Source organism: Sceloporus occidentalis, unplaced genomic scaffold, assembly GCF_023333645.1.
Source record: "Sceloporus occidentalis isolate IW3139 unplaced genomic scaffold, rSceOcc1.0.p SCAF_1, whole genome shotgun sequence".
Classification (NCBI taxonomy): Eukaryota; Metazoa; Chordata; class Lepidosauria; order Squamata; family Phrynosomatidae; genus Sceloporus; species Sceloporus occidentalis.
This window is the reverse complement of record NW_028316981.1, coordinates 141,203,706-141,217,629: the sequence shown is the minus strand read 5'-3', so window position 1 is coordinate 141,217,629 and position 13,924 is coordinate 141,203,706. Positions and strand designations below refer to the sequence as shown.

The 13,924-nt window shown below is 43.1% G+C and overlaps 1 protein-coding gene across 6 annotated transcripts in view; it reads left to right on the top strand.

The window, feature by feature from the left end:
- Positions 1 to 13,924, top strand: part of BAHCC1 (BAH domain and coiled-coil containing 1) — a 135,333-nt gene that overhangs the window by 119,002 nt on the left and 2,407 nt on the right. For all 6 annotated transcript variants that reach the window (XM_089539693.1, XM_089539684.1, XM_089539729.1 and 3 more), the window contains exons 17-26: positions 1,013 to 1,192; positions 1,639 to 1,946; positions 2,201 to 2,302; positions 2,715 to 2,847; positions 3,377 to 3,491; positions 4,417 to 4,492; positions 7,737 to 7,845; positions 8,005 to 8,124; positions 8,547 to 8,711; positions 11,271 to 12,352. In XM_089539693.1, the coding sequence (XP_089395819.1) occupies positions 1,013 to 1,192; positions 1,639 to 1,946; positions 2,201 to 2,302; positions 2,715 to 2,847; positions 3,377 to 3,491; positions 4,417 to 4,492; positions 7,737 to 7,845; positions 8,005 to 8,124; positions 8,547 to 8,711; positions 11,271 to 12,352 (2,390 nt within the window). The remainder of the gene's footprint in view (positions 1 to 1,012; positions 1,193 to 1,638; positions 1,947 to 2,200; positions 2,303 to 2,714; positions 2,848 to 3,376; positions 3,492 to 4,416; positions 4,493 to 7,736; positions 7,846 to 8,004; positions 8,125 to 8,546; positions 8,712 to 11,270; positions 12,353 to 13,924) is intronic.

Below are 13,924 nucleotides of genomic sequence, written 5' to 3'. Positions count from 1 at the left end.
ATGTGGGGCTGATATTCGTAACATATTCCTATTTAAAACATCACTAAAGCCCCAGAGACAATTATGTGTGTGTGTGGGGGGGGGGGGCTGTGTGTGTCCTTTGGACTATCTGCTAGGTTCATAGGAAGAAAAGTCCCTGCTCTTCTGTATACTTTTGTACTGCAGAAGGTGAATGTGATTAGTTTTCTCCCAATCCATTCAGAGGCAAATCCATGCTCCAACACAGCTGTTATTTCCAACTTTGGTCAGGAGTTTGTGGCATAAATGTACTTCCTGCTGGTGAGCAGAGGAAACAGTGGGATTTTAAAATAGCTGTACGTGATGGTCTCTGCTGGGGCCAGTGTCCGCTCCCATTTGACTGCAGTCTTATGGGTTTCCCTTGGAGCTCCTAGGGCATCTTATCAGGAAACCAAGACTGAGACAGGAATCCTGCTTCCACTCCCCAAAGCCAAAAGAACAAAGACACATTGTCAAGGGGGCAAGAACCAGGATGTAGGCACTGAGATCGGAAGAGGGATGCACAGCCTGATCTATATTGTGGTTGACACAGAGGGGCGGTCATTCTCAGCCAAAAACAAACTCATAGCTATTGTTTTTGTTCCATAGTTTGAAGTTTTTACCCCATAATGAGCATGCCAAGGCAGCTATCCCTGGTGTTCTCACTTCATGTTTTCACTGCAGTATTCCCGGCCAATGATTACCAAAGGATAGATTGTTGAATAATCATGTGGCCAATAATGAGTGAAAAAAGGCAATACAATACCTGAGAGAAATCCTTCAAACTGACCATAATAAAATGTTTAATGAATTACTGCCTTTCAACCCTTACTTCTCAATTCATGTTGAGATATGAGCCTTAAAATCAATGTAGGGATGGTTCTGGGTGTGCTTTAATGACAGAAGAAACTGGGCATCATGAAACCAGGGACCATGAAATACATCAGAGTTTCCTTCCTATACTGAAATGACCCTTCAGTTGTGAATATCTCCTAACTCTTCTCTCCATCCACAGATGACAATCGTCACAGAAACTATGAAAGTGATGGTGGTGGTGATGACTTGACCAGTGACACCAGCTCTTCCCTTCATGTAACAGTCAGTCCTTCTGTAATTGGCCCCTCTCCTTCCTCAGTAGTAAAAATGGAAGCCAATCAGAAGGCAAAGAAGAAAAAGGAAAGGCAGGGGTTATTAGGTAATGAAAATGTTTTGATAAAATGCTGAATCCTCTTCAGCTGCTAAAGAACAGGGCACTAAAGTCTATTGGGTGGGTGGGGGATGACTCAGGCTGTGTCTGGTCTTCCTTGTCATTTTGTCTTGCCAGATTATTATATTTGACTCATGGCTGAGGATGGATGGAAGGAAGGTGGCAGAGACATTAATTTACAGGAAGTCCCTGGGTTCCTCTTATAGATTGCAAGGAGAACCAAAAAAATCCAGGTCTTCCTCTTTTGTGAAATAAATATGAGGACATCAGACAGGCCTACAAGATACTAATAGGGGGAGGGACTGTGCAGTACACTTATTCATGTCATCACAGATCTTGAGAACCAGACTGTGCAGATAGGAGGAATCACCAATATGGCATGTAGTCTCCCTTTGGCCCCTTTTTCATTGTTATGCTCTTCTGGATCTCTACAGGGCCCTGCCGAATCCCTAGTCCTGAGGGCCAAGTCAAAATTAAGCAACGTCCAGTGAAGCCTGGTGTAGCAAGGCTGGAAAAGGTACCAGTGTGTCGACCAGGATCATGTGAGGTTTCTAGCAAGAAGAAGTTAAAGAACAAGGCCAAGGAGCTTCATTGTGGGCCTGGGACATCAACAACAAGTGAGGGACTCTTCTCTAGTAGCCAGGCCCGGTCATTCACAGCTCGGGATGATGCAGGAAAACTCAGTAGTGAACGCCTCAAGAAAGCCACACGCAAGAGCAAAGTGCTGCAGTCAGCCCTCAGGGTAAGCAGGGACAGGGCTGCAGATGCCCCTCAGTGAACTGGGATGGCTCCTTTCTTGGAACAAAGAAGGGATATAATGAATGGGAGAAGGGCTGCTCCCACAGGAACAGATTGGCCATGTGGGTACTGCTAGTCATTAGGGTGGTGTTGGTCCCTCTAGTCACAACTGTCAGATCAAAACTCTTGAGTACACTGTTCCTTTTGCTGGGTACATTGGTTGACTTTTTTCCTTTTCTCTCTATATCCTCTTGGCAGAGAAAGAATGGGGCAATAGCACTCTCTCCCCGCAATGCCAAGGCCATCCTCAGCAAGGGCAAGAAATTATCCAAGGTGAAGAATAAGGTGGTCAGCAAGCAGGTAAGAGATTATAACCACTCATACCATGCAAAACGTAATAGGTCAGCTGCAAAAATGAAAAAAAGGAACAAGGCCCTACAACCACTAGGTTGTTCTGTGAAGGCTTTAGGCTCCTTAGTCACTGCCAAGTTAGGCAGAAGGAACTGGATTTCCTAGCCAAGAATAAACAAGGCAGATAGATAAGCCCACCAGCTTTTCACTGTAGGCCCAGTGCTTTGAATTCCCCCCAAACCCCTTTAATGCATACTGAGTACCATTCAGCAAGGCCCAGAGTGTGTCATGAATGATTGATTCAGGATGTATGACACCCTTTTGCAGTTCATTCTCACCATCTGCACATGGCTATTTGTCATGTGTTTGTGGAGCATGCCTGTGTACAGGGAGAAGACATGCTTTGCTTTTGCTTTTGCAGTGCAAAGGCCGAGCAGTCAGCCGGCTGATGGAGAGCTTTGCCATTGAAGATCAGTTTGAATTTGATGATAACAGCAGTTTCTCTGAAGAGGAGGAGATGCCTCCCATTGGTACAGAGCAAGACATGACCCCTGGTGAGTTTCTGCACATATCCTAAACTATAGTTGAGCCTTTTGGGGTGGGGGAGAAAGGACCAGTAAGGCTCTGGGGAAAATAAATGACAGTAACCACAAAGAGCAAAGCTGTAGACACAAAAATAATAATGAGATGGGGTGGTGGTGGTTCTGTTTTCAGAGCAAGAAAGGAGAGTGAGAAGTCAAAGGTGTTGCATTGAGCAGCTTGGACAAGTGAGAATGATTAGGAAGAACAAATTGGGGATGACAAAATGTGGCAGAGTCTGAGGTTCCAAACTGGATTCTTTGATAAGCTCCAGAAGCTGAATAAATCTCTGGAGACTATTGAAGCCACCTAGCTAATTTTCAAGTCCATTTTTATCTTACATTCCATGGAAGGGATATGAATACTGAATGGTAATCTCAATGTCAGGGCTGGCTGGCTGGCTGTGGGCCAACTTTGTTTGATTAGCACCCTGGAGCCCAATTTTCTGATACAAGGAAATGGGGGAAATGTGGTGTGCATACATGTCTTGCCTTGTGGTTACAGCCCAGTCATGCACCATCCACAAGGAGGATCTTCAGGATGGGCTGCGGGTGCTCATCCCCAAAGAGGATAGCCTACTCTATGCTGGTAGTGTGAAGAGTCTGCAGCCACCAGACATGTAAGTGTCTGCCACCACCAGACATTGTGCTTCTCTGGAAAATGCATGCATGAAGATAGGGCAGTTTCTTCCAGAGGGTGGAGGAAGTTTGTTCCTTAAGAGGGTGGGCAGTTCTTTTCTTCTGCACTCCAGAACTTTCCTTTCCAGACTTTGCTTCCTCCTTTCTACCCTGTGGCTTGAAAATAATTGCAGTCCCCGCTAAAGAGAGACTTGGGTGTCTCTTCCTTAAAATAATCACCCCACGTGAATTGCAGAGCTTCACGACCTTAGTTCAAAGGAAGGGTCCATCTGCCCCACCTGCAATCACAAGTGTCTTCACATTTTGTCTTCACCTGATGCAGATAAAGTGTTTCCCTACCCTTTCACAGATCCTGTGTCAAAGAGCCCATATAAGTTTATAAGTCGGAGAGCTGCATTTGGGAGACATGTATTTGGAGATCCCTTCTAATATGAATTTCTTACATGTTAGTTAAGTCACTGTCTTTCACCCATCTAAAACCTTACATTTTAAAAAAGAACAATCTGTACAATTAAAAATGTGCTTCCTTAAAATAGGTATTACACTGAAATGATTTGTCAATAAGCCCCAGTGAGAGTGACATCTAAGTAAATATACACAGGCTTGTGCTGTTAATCACTGTAATATCTTTTCAGCCATTCCCAAACTAAGCTCTCAGCACTTCCTTCTGCCCTCAAATTGAGCACTTAGTGCTCTTTGCCACATACTCTTTTGGATTTCTGAAGTATACAACAAGTATCTTGCACTCCCACTGGACTGAGATGCAAGTGCTCTGTTCTTTCTGCTGCAACTTGAGAGCTGAATGCCCCATTTCACATCTATCAAAATTAGCCAAACTGAGTTCTCTTCCAGCCTTACAAGTCTTCAGCAGTGTAAATCCTTGTCATTGATTTGTCCCTCCTGTAGCTACAGCATTGTCATTGAGGGAGAGCGAGGGAACCGACAGAGGATCTACTCCCAGGAGCAGCTGCTGCAGGAGGCGGTAAGTCCCAGTAGATCATGGCATGGGATTAATCAGGCCTGCTTAGGCAGTTGGGGGTGGAGAAGCTGGGCTGCTAATGCAGCTGGGAACAATACCTATGAGACTTTCCTATGGGGCAAGGAGCAGAAAGTACTGCTCCCCTGTGCAAATGTGCAAGCAGAGAAAGGAAGGAAGGAAGTAAGTAAGGAAGGAAGGCTGGCTCTAAAAGTAAGTATAAAAGAAAGAAAAGGTGACTTCTGACTTTCCTTTCAGCAGTTATATCCATATACAATATAGTAAAATAATAATAATAATAATAATAATAATAATAATAATAATAATAATAATAATATCCCTTACCCAAAATGCTGAGGACTAGATGTATTTTGGATTTTGGATTTTTTTTAGAGTTTGGTATATTTATATATGTATAATGGGATATAATGGGAGATGGGACCCAAGTCCAACCATTAAATCCATGTATGTTTCATATGCATCTCATAGACATAGGCTGAAGGTAATTTAATACACAATATTTTTAAAATAATTTTGTGCTTCTGTACACTGAGCTGTCCGCAAAATCCTGAGACCACTATTCCTTGTATAATTCAGTAATTTCTCTAAACCTTCAGGATTCCCAAGTTTCCTTGAGTTGGGGTCAGACCAGATGCTCTCATAGTCAGTTTTGGATTTTGGAATAATTCAGAATCAGAAGTCCAGATAAAGGAGACTCGGACTCTACTCTGTACATTTCTTCTGATAATGAACTCAGGTTTTCAAAACAGTCATTTCTGGATTTTTGCAACAACAACAAAGAGGAGGGTCTGTGATGCAAAAAAGCAAGACGCTTCCTTCCAGCTTTGTTTTTTTTTCCCCTCTTTTTTAAAAGACAAATAAAATAAAATACAGTTAGCTGGCTCCATTTCAAAGTCAATGGGGATGCTTTGATTGAGAGTTCCTGCATCGCAGAATGGGGTTGGACTGGATGGCCCTTGGGATCTCTTCCAACTCTAGAATTCTAGGATTAATTAACGTAAGGAATCAGTCTCAGTGGGTCGCCAATGAAAGGTCTGCTGCAAAGGTCTGGGCCTCTCTGCCCTCCTGCCTTGGAAGCAAAGTCCATTGGCAGACCTCTGGGTTTTACTTTGCAAGGAATTTTTATTTTCCTTATTTTCACCTTTTTAAAGGGGTTTCCCCCAAATTCTGCCAGATAATGAATCGGGGCTGTGGAGTCCTATGGCCCTGTTCCAGGCAATGCTAGACTGCAGGTCCCATCATTCAGCAGCACCACAGACTGCTGGGAACTGCAGTCTAATAAGGCTGTACACTGCAGAAATAATCCAGTTCGACACCACTTTAATGCTATGGAAAATCCTGGTATTTGTAGTATGTTGTGGCACCAGAGCTCTCTGACAAAGAAGGCTAAATGTCTCACAAAATTACAATACCCAGATATTGTTGTTGTTGTTGTTGTTGTTATTATTATTTTCTTATATCCTGCCTTTCTCCCAATATATGGATTCAAGGTGGTGATTTTCCATATCCTTAATCTAAAGTATGTCTTTCTACAGTGTACAATGTAAATTACATAATTTGTTGGGGATGCTTTGATTCAGAATATGGTTGGACTGGATGGCCCTTGCGGTCTCTTCCAACTCTGTGATTCCATGATTCTATAGCACTCTGATCCTACTGTGATTTTGTTTTTAAAGTTATAAAGTCTTATAATGCAACCCATGCACTGATGGACTATTGTACTATAATTTTTTATTGATTGATTTTATATCCTGCCTTTCTCCCAAAATAGGATTCTCTTAAAGGGGTTTGTTTTTTATAAAAAGAAAGGAACGTATAATGTCTTGGAATTAAAAATTATGATAGATAGATAGATAGATAGATAGATAGGTAGGTCGGTCGGTCTTGGAATTAAAAACTCTGTGTGTGTGTGTGTGTGCATGCCTTGGAATTAAAAATCCCTCTTGGAAGTGGTAATGAAATGTTGTGTGGATGCAGCCTGGGTTCTTAGTTAGCTCAGAAGTTGGAATGCAGTGTCTCAAAGCCTGAACAGAGTGGCTGCCGCTCATTGCTTGAGCAGTTACACTTTGCTTTATCGACCTGAATTTATCTGATGTAAACACCTTCAGAGGAAGGACTCAGTTTGCATCTGCACTGAAAAAATAATCCAGTTTGATGCCACTTTAACTGCCCTTGGCTCCATGTCGTGGAATGTTGGGATTTGTAGTTTGTTGCGGCACCTGACAGAGATGGCTAAACAGCTCCTCAAAACTACAAATCCCAAGATTCCATAGCACAGAGCCATGACGGAAGTTAAAGTGGTGCCATTCTGAGGTAAATGCTCAACCTTTTTGTGTCTGGGGGGGGCTCTTAGCCTCTCAAAATGGTGGCACTTAGTCTGGACCCCCCCTTCCCAAAATCCTGGCTACGTCTCTGTAGAGCCTGTATGTGTTTTATAGCCATAGCTAGCTTCTTGTTTTCAGTGCTGCAGAAGTTCTGGGGGGGGCAGGGCACCTGCCTTTCCTAGCGATAATTGCATATGCATCACAGGGCACAACAACATGGAGAGAAACTATTCAGAGGAGTCCTTTAAAGGGCTGACTTTGTTGATGCTTTAGTCAAGCCTTTTCGTCCTTTTAAGTACAGAATAACAAAGAGCAAAAGGCAACATCAGCCTTTTACTGAAAACACATCATGCAAAGTTGTTGATTTGAAAATTAGTTCTATTAGCAGCACTCTTTCATTCCAAACCAACTCTTTAGAGCAGGAATCTATCTGACCCTCCAGATGTTGTTGGGCAGCAGCTCCCAGTGCTCCCTCATGAGTAGCTGTGTAGGTTAAGGCTGCTGGAGTAGCAGTCCAACAATCTCTGAGGGGCAACATGATTCCCAGCCCAGTTTATATGTATATGAAATATTTACAGTTTGGAATGCAAAAAGCTTCATAGCTGGAGCAAAATGTGCCATTCATTGGTTTAGGCAGAATGCAAAAATAACAGGACATGAGTGATGGCCATGAGAGAAATCTATATAAACATGTAAAGCATGGAAGGTCTGCTGCCCTCTGAATACTAGTCTTCCCTGGGCCTTAATTTTCTATTAGGTTATGTACAGATTTAACCGTGACCATCTTTGCCTGATGACAGAAAACACACCCACTCTTGGTAGGCAGTAGCATTACCAGTGTTTCTTGTGTCTAGCTAAGAGCATGGTGGTATATCTGCTAACCAGGGACCTTTGTTTTTTTCCAGGTTCTAGATGTGCAGCCACAGTCGAGTCACAGTCTACCACCTGGCACTCGAGTCTGTGCTTACTGGAGTCAGAAGTCCCGCTGCCTCTACCCAGGGAATGTTATCCGAGGTGAGATGGTCTGGCTAATAGTCATCCCATGGCAGGGAGGAAAGGAGGGCAAAGCAGGCAACTAAGTCATTGGGACAGAGTTTCTCCCATGCCAATTACATAACTGGCCTGAAAGATTGTCTCTCTGTTCCCCAGATTGTGACAGCTTTTGTCCCACAGGTTCCTCAAGTGATGAAGAGGATGATGCAGACTCAGTGCTGGTAGAATTCGATGATGGGGACACAGGACATATTGCAGTGTCCAATATCCGCATGTTGCCACCAGACTTCAAAATCCAATGTAAGCATCCTTGGATGAGATGAATGCCGAGAGTGTTGTGGTATATTTTGACAAAATTTACCACTGCTTTGAACTTCATCCACAGTGAAGCCTCTGTTAAGAAGAAAATCCCTGTAGCAATTGACATCATGGGGGTATCTGTCTTTCATCTTGAGCTTGGGATCCTTCTGAATCATAAAATCTTGTCGAATCTCCCTGTACCTCCCTGTACCTCAGTTCCTGAAGGTTTTTCCTTTTGTACAAGAGAATGCCATACTTTCTGTATTGTACAGCACATTGTGAGAGGGACCCTGCTAGTCTATGTGGGGGAAATCATGTGCATATTGGCAGGAAAGCATATGACCAAGAAACATATGATTAGGCAGGCATCTGTCACCTCGATCTGTTGGTGAGATTTCTGAGTCACGTTTCTCTTTTTGTAGGCACAGAACCTTCTCCTGCTCTTTTAGTCTCAACTTCTTGCCGACGTAACAAGAGGTCTTCCAGTGATGTTCCCCATTCCAGTGAACCAGTACCAAGCCTTTGTGTTGAGGTGCCTGAATCAACTAAAAGCACTGGAAAGAAGGCTACCAGCAAAGAAAAACCTGGTAAGGCACTCTCTTGTCACTCTCTCCTGCCTGTCTTTCTTAAAGGTACTCAAGGATTATCCAAGTTTATAATCTCAAGAATCCTGCAAGGTGCATTTAGGCTGAGGAGATGTGTTGCCACTCTGTGTGTGTTCTGTATGGCCAGGAGTTTGATTTCATTTTACATTTGTACAGTGGGCTGTTGGTATCCGCTGGGGTTTGGCTCCAGGACCCCCTGTGGACACCAAAATCCATGGATGCTCAAGTCCCATTCAATACTATGTAAATAAAATGGTATCCCTTATATAAAAATGACAAAAAAGGGTTGCTTTTAAAAATTTATATAGATTTTAAAATAAATAAAATTGAAACTAAAGCTGTGAATACTTGAATCTGTGGATACAAAGGGCTGACTGTATATCAACTTTCTACATTGGCATCTTTAAAGCAGCTTTTTTCCCTGTAGAGAAAACAAAACTTGCACATCCTTTAACAATCCTATCCGATGAAAGTAAGTCATCATGGGAAATATAACTATAAAATGAATTTAAATCAGGTAAGGGAACATAATAATAATAAATAATAATAAAATTTATTTGAATCCCACCCCTCTGAGAACAATCGGGGCGGCTAACAAAGTTAAAAATACAAGACATATAAAATCCCTGGTACCCTCCTCTCCTTAAAAAAGTATTAAATCCAATTTAGTAATCCATTCCATATATAATACTATGAGATAATACCAAATTGTTTAAAAGCAGCAAGAAAGAAATACAAAATCACTCCACAAGATCACAGGAAGTGATTAAATAATTATAAACAACCAAAGTTATAATTTGTGCACAATATATAAAATAACACAGACCATTCCAAAAAAGAAAAGGTCAGCTCAGCAGCAATAGAAAATTATAGAATTACATCAACATAGATGATCCCCTGATCTGGATCCAACAGCCTATTCACTGTGCCAGAAAAAAGTCCGTGTCAGCATTGACCCAGTAGTGCTGAAGCCTTCTGGATGAAAATGCTACAGAAAGTGGGATGAGAAAAGCACTAATAGGAAAACTGAGGCTAAGCCATCAAGAGGCCTGAAGAACAATAATAACATCGGGCAAGAAGGACAGATGTGGCTGCAAAACAGGACAGAGTTATTAACAAATGTGTAACTGAATCAGATATATAACTGTTTCTCAGCCTGTAATTTTCAGCCTTTTCATTCATGTTCAGAGCCACTTCATCTCTGCCCCTTTTGCTGCTGCTTCAGTGCCATTCATTTTATTTTATTTTATTTTATTTTATTTTATTTTATTTTATTTTTTCCTGTTTCATTGCTCCTCAGGGTAGTCCCAAACTATCAGAGAATGACCAGCTGGATAGAAGGACATCATAATGCAAATATGAAACCAATGAGGATTTGCTGTTTACTGATGTCACTGCAGACAAATGAAGCCCATTTAGAGTGAAGGCAATGCTTTCTGTATTGGGCACATGAAAGATCTTAGCCCATTATGGATTATTCTGACAAAACAGATACTTTTACAGTTTTTTTCAGTGATCCATTTAAACAAAACACACCCAAAGATTAGTGCTTCTTTTGAGTTTGACAAACAGTTTCACAAAACAGAACCTTCCTTTTGGCAAACTATGTCAAAATAAACTATTTTGAAGTTTGTTTTGACAGATCATGAGAATAGAAACTGTTTGCAAGTCATGTATTGCTGCTGGGCTTCTCATGGAATCCCAGACAATGGAGAGTGAATGGATAATACTTCATCTCAACCAGTGGCAGCTGCTGCCTCCTGTCCTTTGTCATCCTGTTACTACTGGCAAGATTTGTAGAAATTGTTTGACAATGTCTGAGTTCAAATACTTGCAGATCTACAGTACATGTTGAAATCTGATTCCTACCTAGTTAATAATATTTTAAAAAAGAAAAACCTGCTATACTTCCTCCAGAGATGTAACAATATTAGCTTCAAAACTGAGCTGAGGAGTTCATAGAAGCTTAGGGCCCAGGCAGGAGAAAAATGATCAGAGAGGAGGGAGCACATCTAACGTTGCAAATGAGGAGGCTGTATGATCAGTAAAACCTGTGTGATTAGTTGCTGAGTTAGAGAAATAAAAGTAATTGCTTAGAAAGGGTAGATATCAGAAACTTATGTCGTCTATGGGTTGCATATGGCTCTTTTGGTGGCCCAGTGCATCCCTGGGTCCCTGACCCACAAGCCCTTACTCTTTTCTCCTAATTTCAGCTGGAAAAATGTTCTTTTTGGCAAAAAAAGCAGTTTAAAAACCCTTTGTGGGGTTGGAAAATGCTATTTGATGGGGCTACCCATTCCCAAACAGCCTCCAAAAAACAACATCCCAAATGGTCTAAAAAGCAACAGGAAGTGATGCAACATTGCTTCCAGATACCCAAATTGACATTTGCAGCAATATTCTGCAGCTCTTCAGTGGTCTAAGGAAGCTGAAAGTGGGGCAGTGAAACCTTTCAGACTCTGGAGTGTGCCTACCCGATATAGGCAGGTTAGATCCAGATCCTTAGCACAATATTCCTCTGACCCTGTCTTTTCTCACCAGGAAAATCTGACATGCTGCATTCAAGTTCAAAAGCTCTGCTGGGAGATCACTTTCTGGGCCGTCGTGCCAGCCCCCTGTTGAGTTGGTCAGCTGTGGCTCAGAACAAGCGCAAGGCATCCAGCAAGAACACAGCTGTGAGGCAGAACCTCTTCCAGCTCAATGGCAGCAGCAAAAAGCTGCGTGCCAAAGAAGTGCTATTCCCTGTCCACAGTGTAGCTGCCCCTATCTTTGGCAATGGCTTTGGATCTGACTCGTTCAGCCGCATTGCCAACTCCTACTCAGCTTTTGGAAGTGCTGGCCTGGTTTTGCCATGTACCCAGAAGCTCTTGCGTGCCAAGAAGGCTGAGCGGCTAGATGCTGAGATGAGCAAGGGAGGGCGTCGGAAAGTGGGCGGTGAATATCTGGTCAAGCTGGATCATGAAGGTGTGACATCACCCAAGAACAAAAACTGCAAGGCCTTGCTGATGAGTGACAAGGATTTTGGGTCACTGTCTGGCCATGGCTACACTCACCCAGCCTTGGGAATCAAAGAAAAGAAGAGTGCGTTGCCCATGGGGTTGGCGTTACGCAAGTACACGGGTCAAACAGAGTACGGACTACACTGCGACAGTGATTGTCACAGCTCTTACTCAGACATGGATGAAGATGAGGTGGATGAACTGAGGGGCAGCGTCCCCTCTCGCTTCCTGACACGCCTTTCTGTCTCTTCCTCTTCTTCTGGATCATCCACCTCCTCCAGCTCTGGCTCAGGCTCCACCTCCAGCCTTTGTTCTTCTGACAATGAGGACTCGTCCTATAGTTCTGATGATGAGGACCCCACATTGCTTGTGCAGACCTGTCTCACACACCCCGTTCCAGCCCTGCTGGCTCAGTCCGAGGCCCTGCGTTCAAAGAGCAGTGCCCTGCAGAGGTGTTTTGGCACTGGTGCCAAGGGCAAGCTCAGGCGCAAGGAGGCCCTGAGCTTCTCTAAAGCCAAAGAGTTCTCCCGCCGGCAGAGGCTGCCCTCGGTGGAAAACCGGCCAAAGATCTCTGCTTTCCTGCCAGCGCGCCAGCTCTGGAAATGGTCTGGGAATCCCACACAGGTATGGGAAATGGCTAGGAGTCAAACAGAGCTCTTAGATTATTACTTTGGGGGAAGGGTTGATATTTAACAAGGATCCCACATGGCGTGACTGGGCTGCATTGTGCAATTGGAGGGAAATGGTTTGAATTTGCCTTGCTTGCATGTTAACATATTCCTGAAGGAGGCTTTAGAAGTTTTTTGGCATGAGCTAGTGTGACACAGCTAGGAGGAAATGCTGGAAGGAAGTGTGGCTATTAATCCCAGTCATTCTGTGGCTTTGGCCAGGAGCATAGGGTAAACTTGGGAAGTTTCCTCCCCTCTTCATCTGTCTTCCTGACCCTGATCAGAACGGAAAGGCCAAATTTCCCTTTCTCTACTTTGTGACAAAAGAACAGTTAATTCCGGTATTCATACTATTGTAAGACTAACAAATTAGAATACTGATGTTGCAGTTGTGTGATCAGAACACTGAAAACAACTGGACTTGCTTATCACATCCTTAGGACTGGGCTACAAAACTGCTGCAGGGAATAACCGAGCATCACAAAATTTTGAATGAAATTTGCTGGAATGAATTAGTGGTATTAAATCTTCTACACTAGTAGTTCCCAACCTTTGATCATCCAGATGTTTTGGACTTCAACTGTCATAATTGCTGACTGTTGGCCAAGTTGGCTGGGGCTTCTGGGATCTGAAGTCCAAAACAAAGGGAGGGCCAAAGTTTGGGAACTACTGTAATCTGTGCTGATGGTGGTCATTATGCTTATGTTTGAATTGTCAGAACTCAACTTCATAAGCTGTGATACAAATGAGCTGTGCCCCTTTATGCAGACCTTTTTTTGAAACCCCTCAAGTATAGTAGACTCGGTTAACTATAGTTTACTGTTAAGTCCCCATTGAGGAACTTTGTTTAATGGTTTTGGAATACTCTAGGATGTGAAGCAAATTTCAGACTGGCTTCATATTCTGGGTTGTTCTGAAGCCATTAACCATAGTTTCCTGAATCTGTTATAAAAGGAATCTATGGTTAAGTGGGGATTTGTCTTGTTCACTTATTTTTGTAAAGGGAGGAGTGAAATAACAATGTGTTGGGACACAAGGGAGAACATCCTGTATGGCTCAGCATAGCAATGTAAATCTGCATGCAGAACTATGCTACAGTTGGTCATAGTCTGCCTCAGACTTATTGTAGAGCTGCTCCAACTCTCCTGGCCATTCTGTGTCCGGTGGACAATAGGTGATGGTGTGGAGATTGAAGAAGCCAGATGTCACTGAGGTCTTCTGGGGTCCTCCAGAGGTCATAGCAGATGATGTAAGCCACCTCGGATCTCATTTTGGGAGAAAGGTGTGATACAACTGCAATCAATCAGTCAATAATAAATGCAATCATTTCACATTTGGCTACATAGCCAGATGCTTCTCCAGTTTCTCCACATTCTCTGCCAGGCAGGGAATGGCATGGGGAGGGGTCTATGGTAAGTCCCGAGTGGAGGCTTTGGTCAGTGTGGAGAGAGAGAGGAAGTACTCATTGACCTACCCCCCCCCCCAGCCCCAAATGCAGGGGTAGACTTAGACCTAAATATGCTACTAA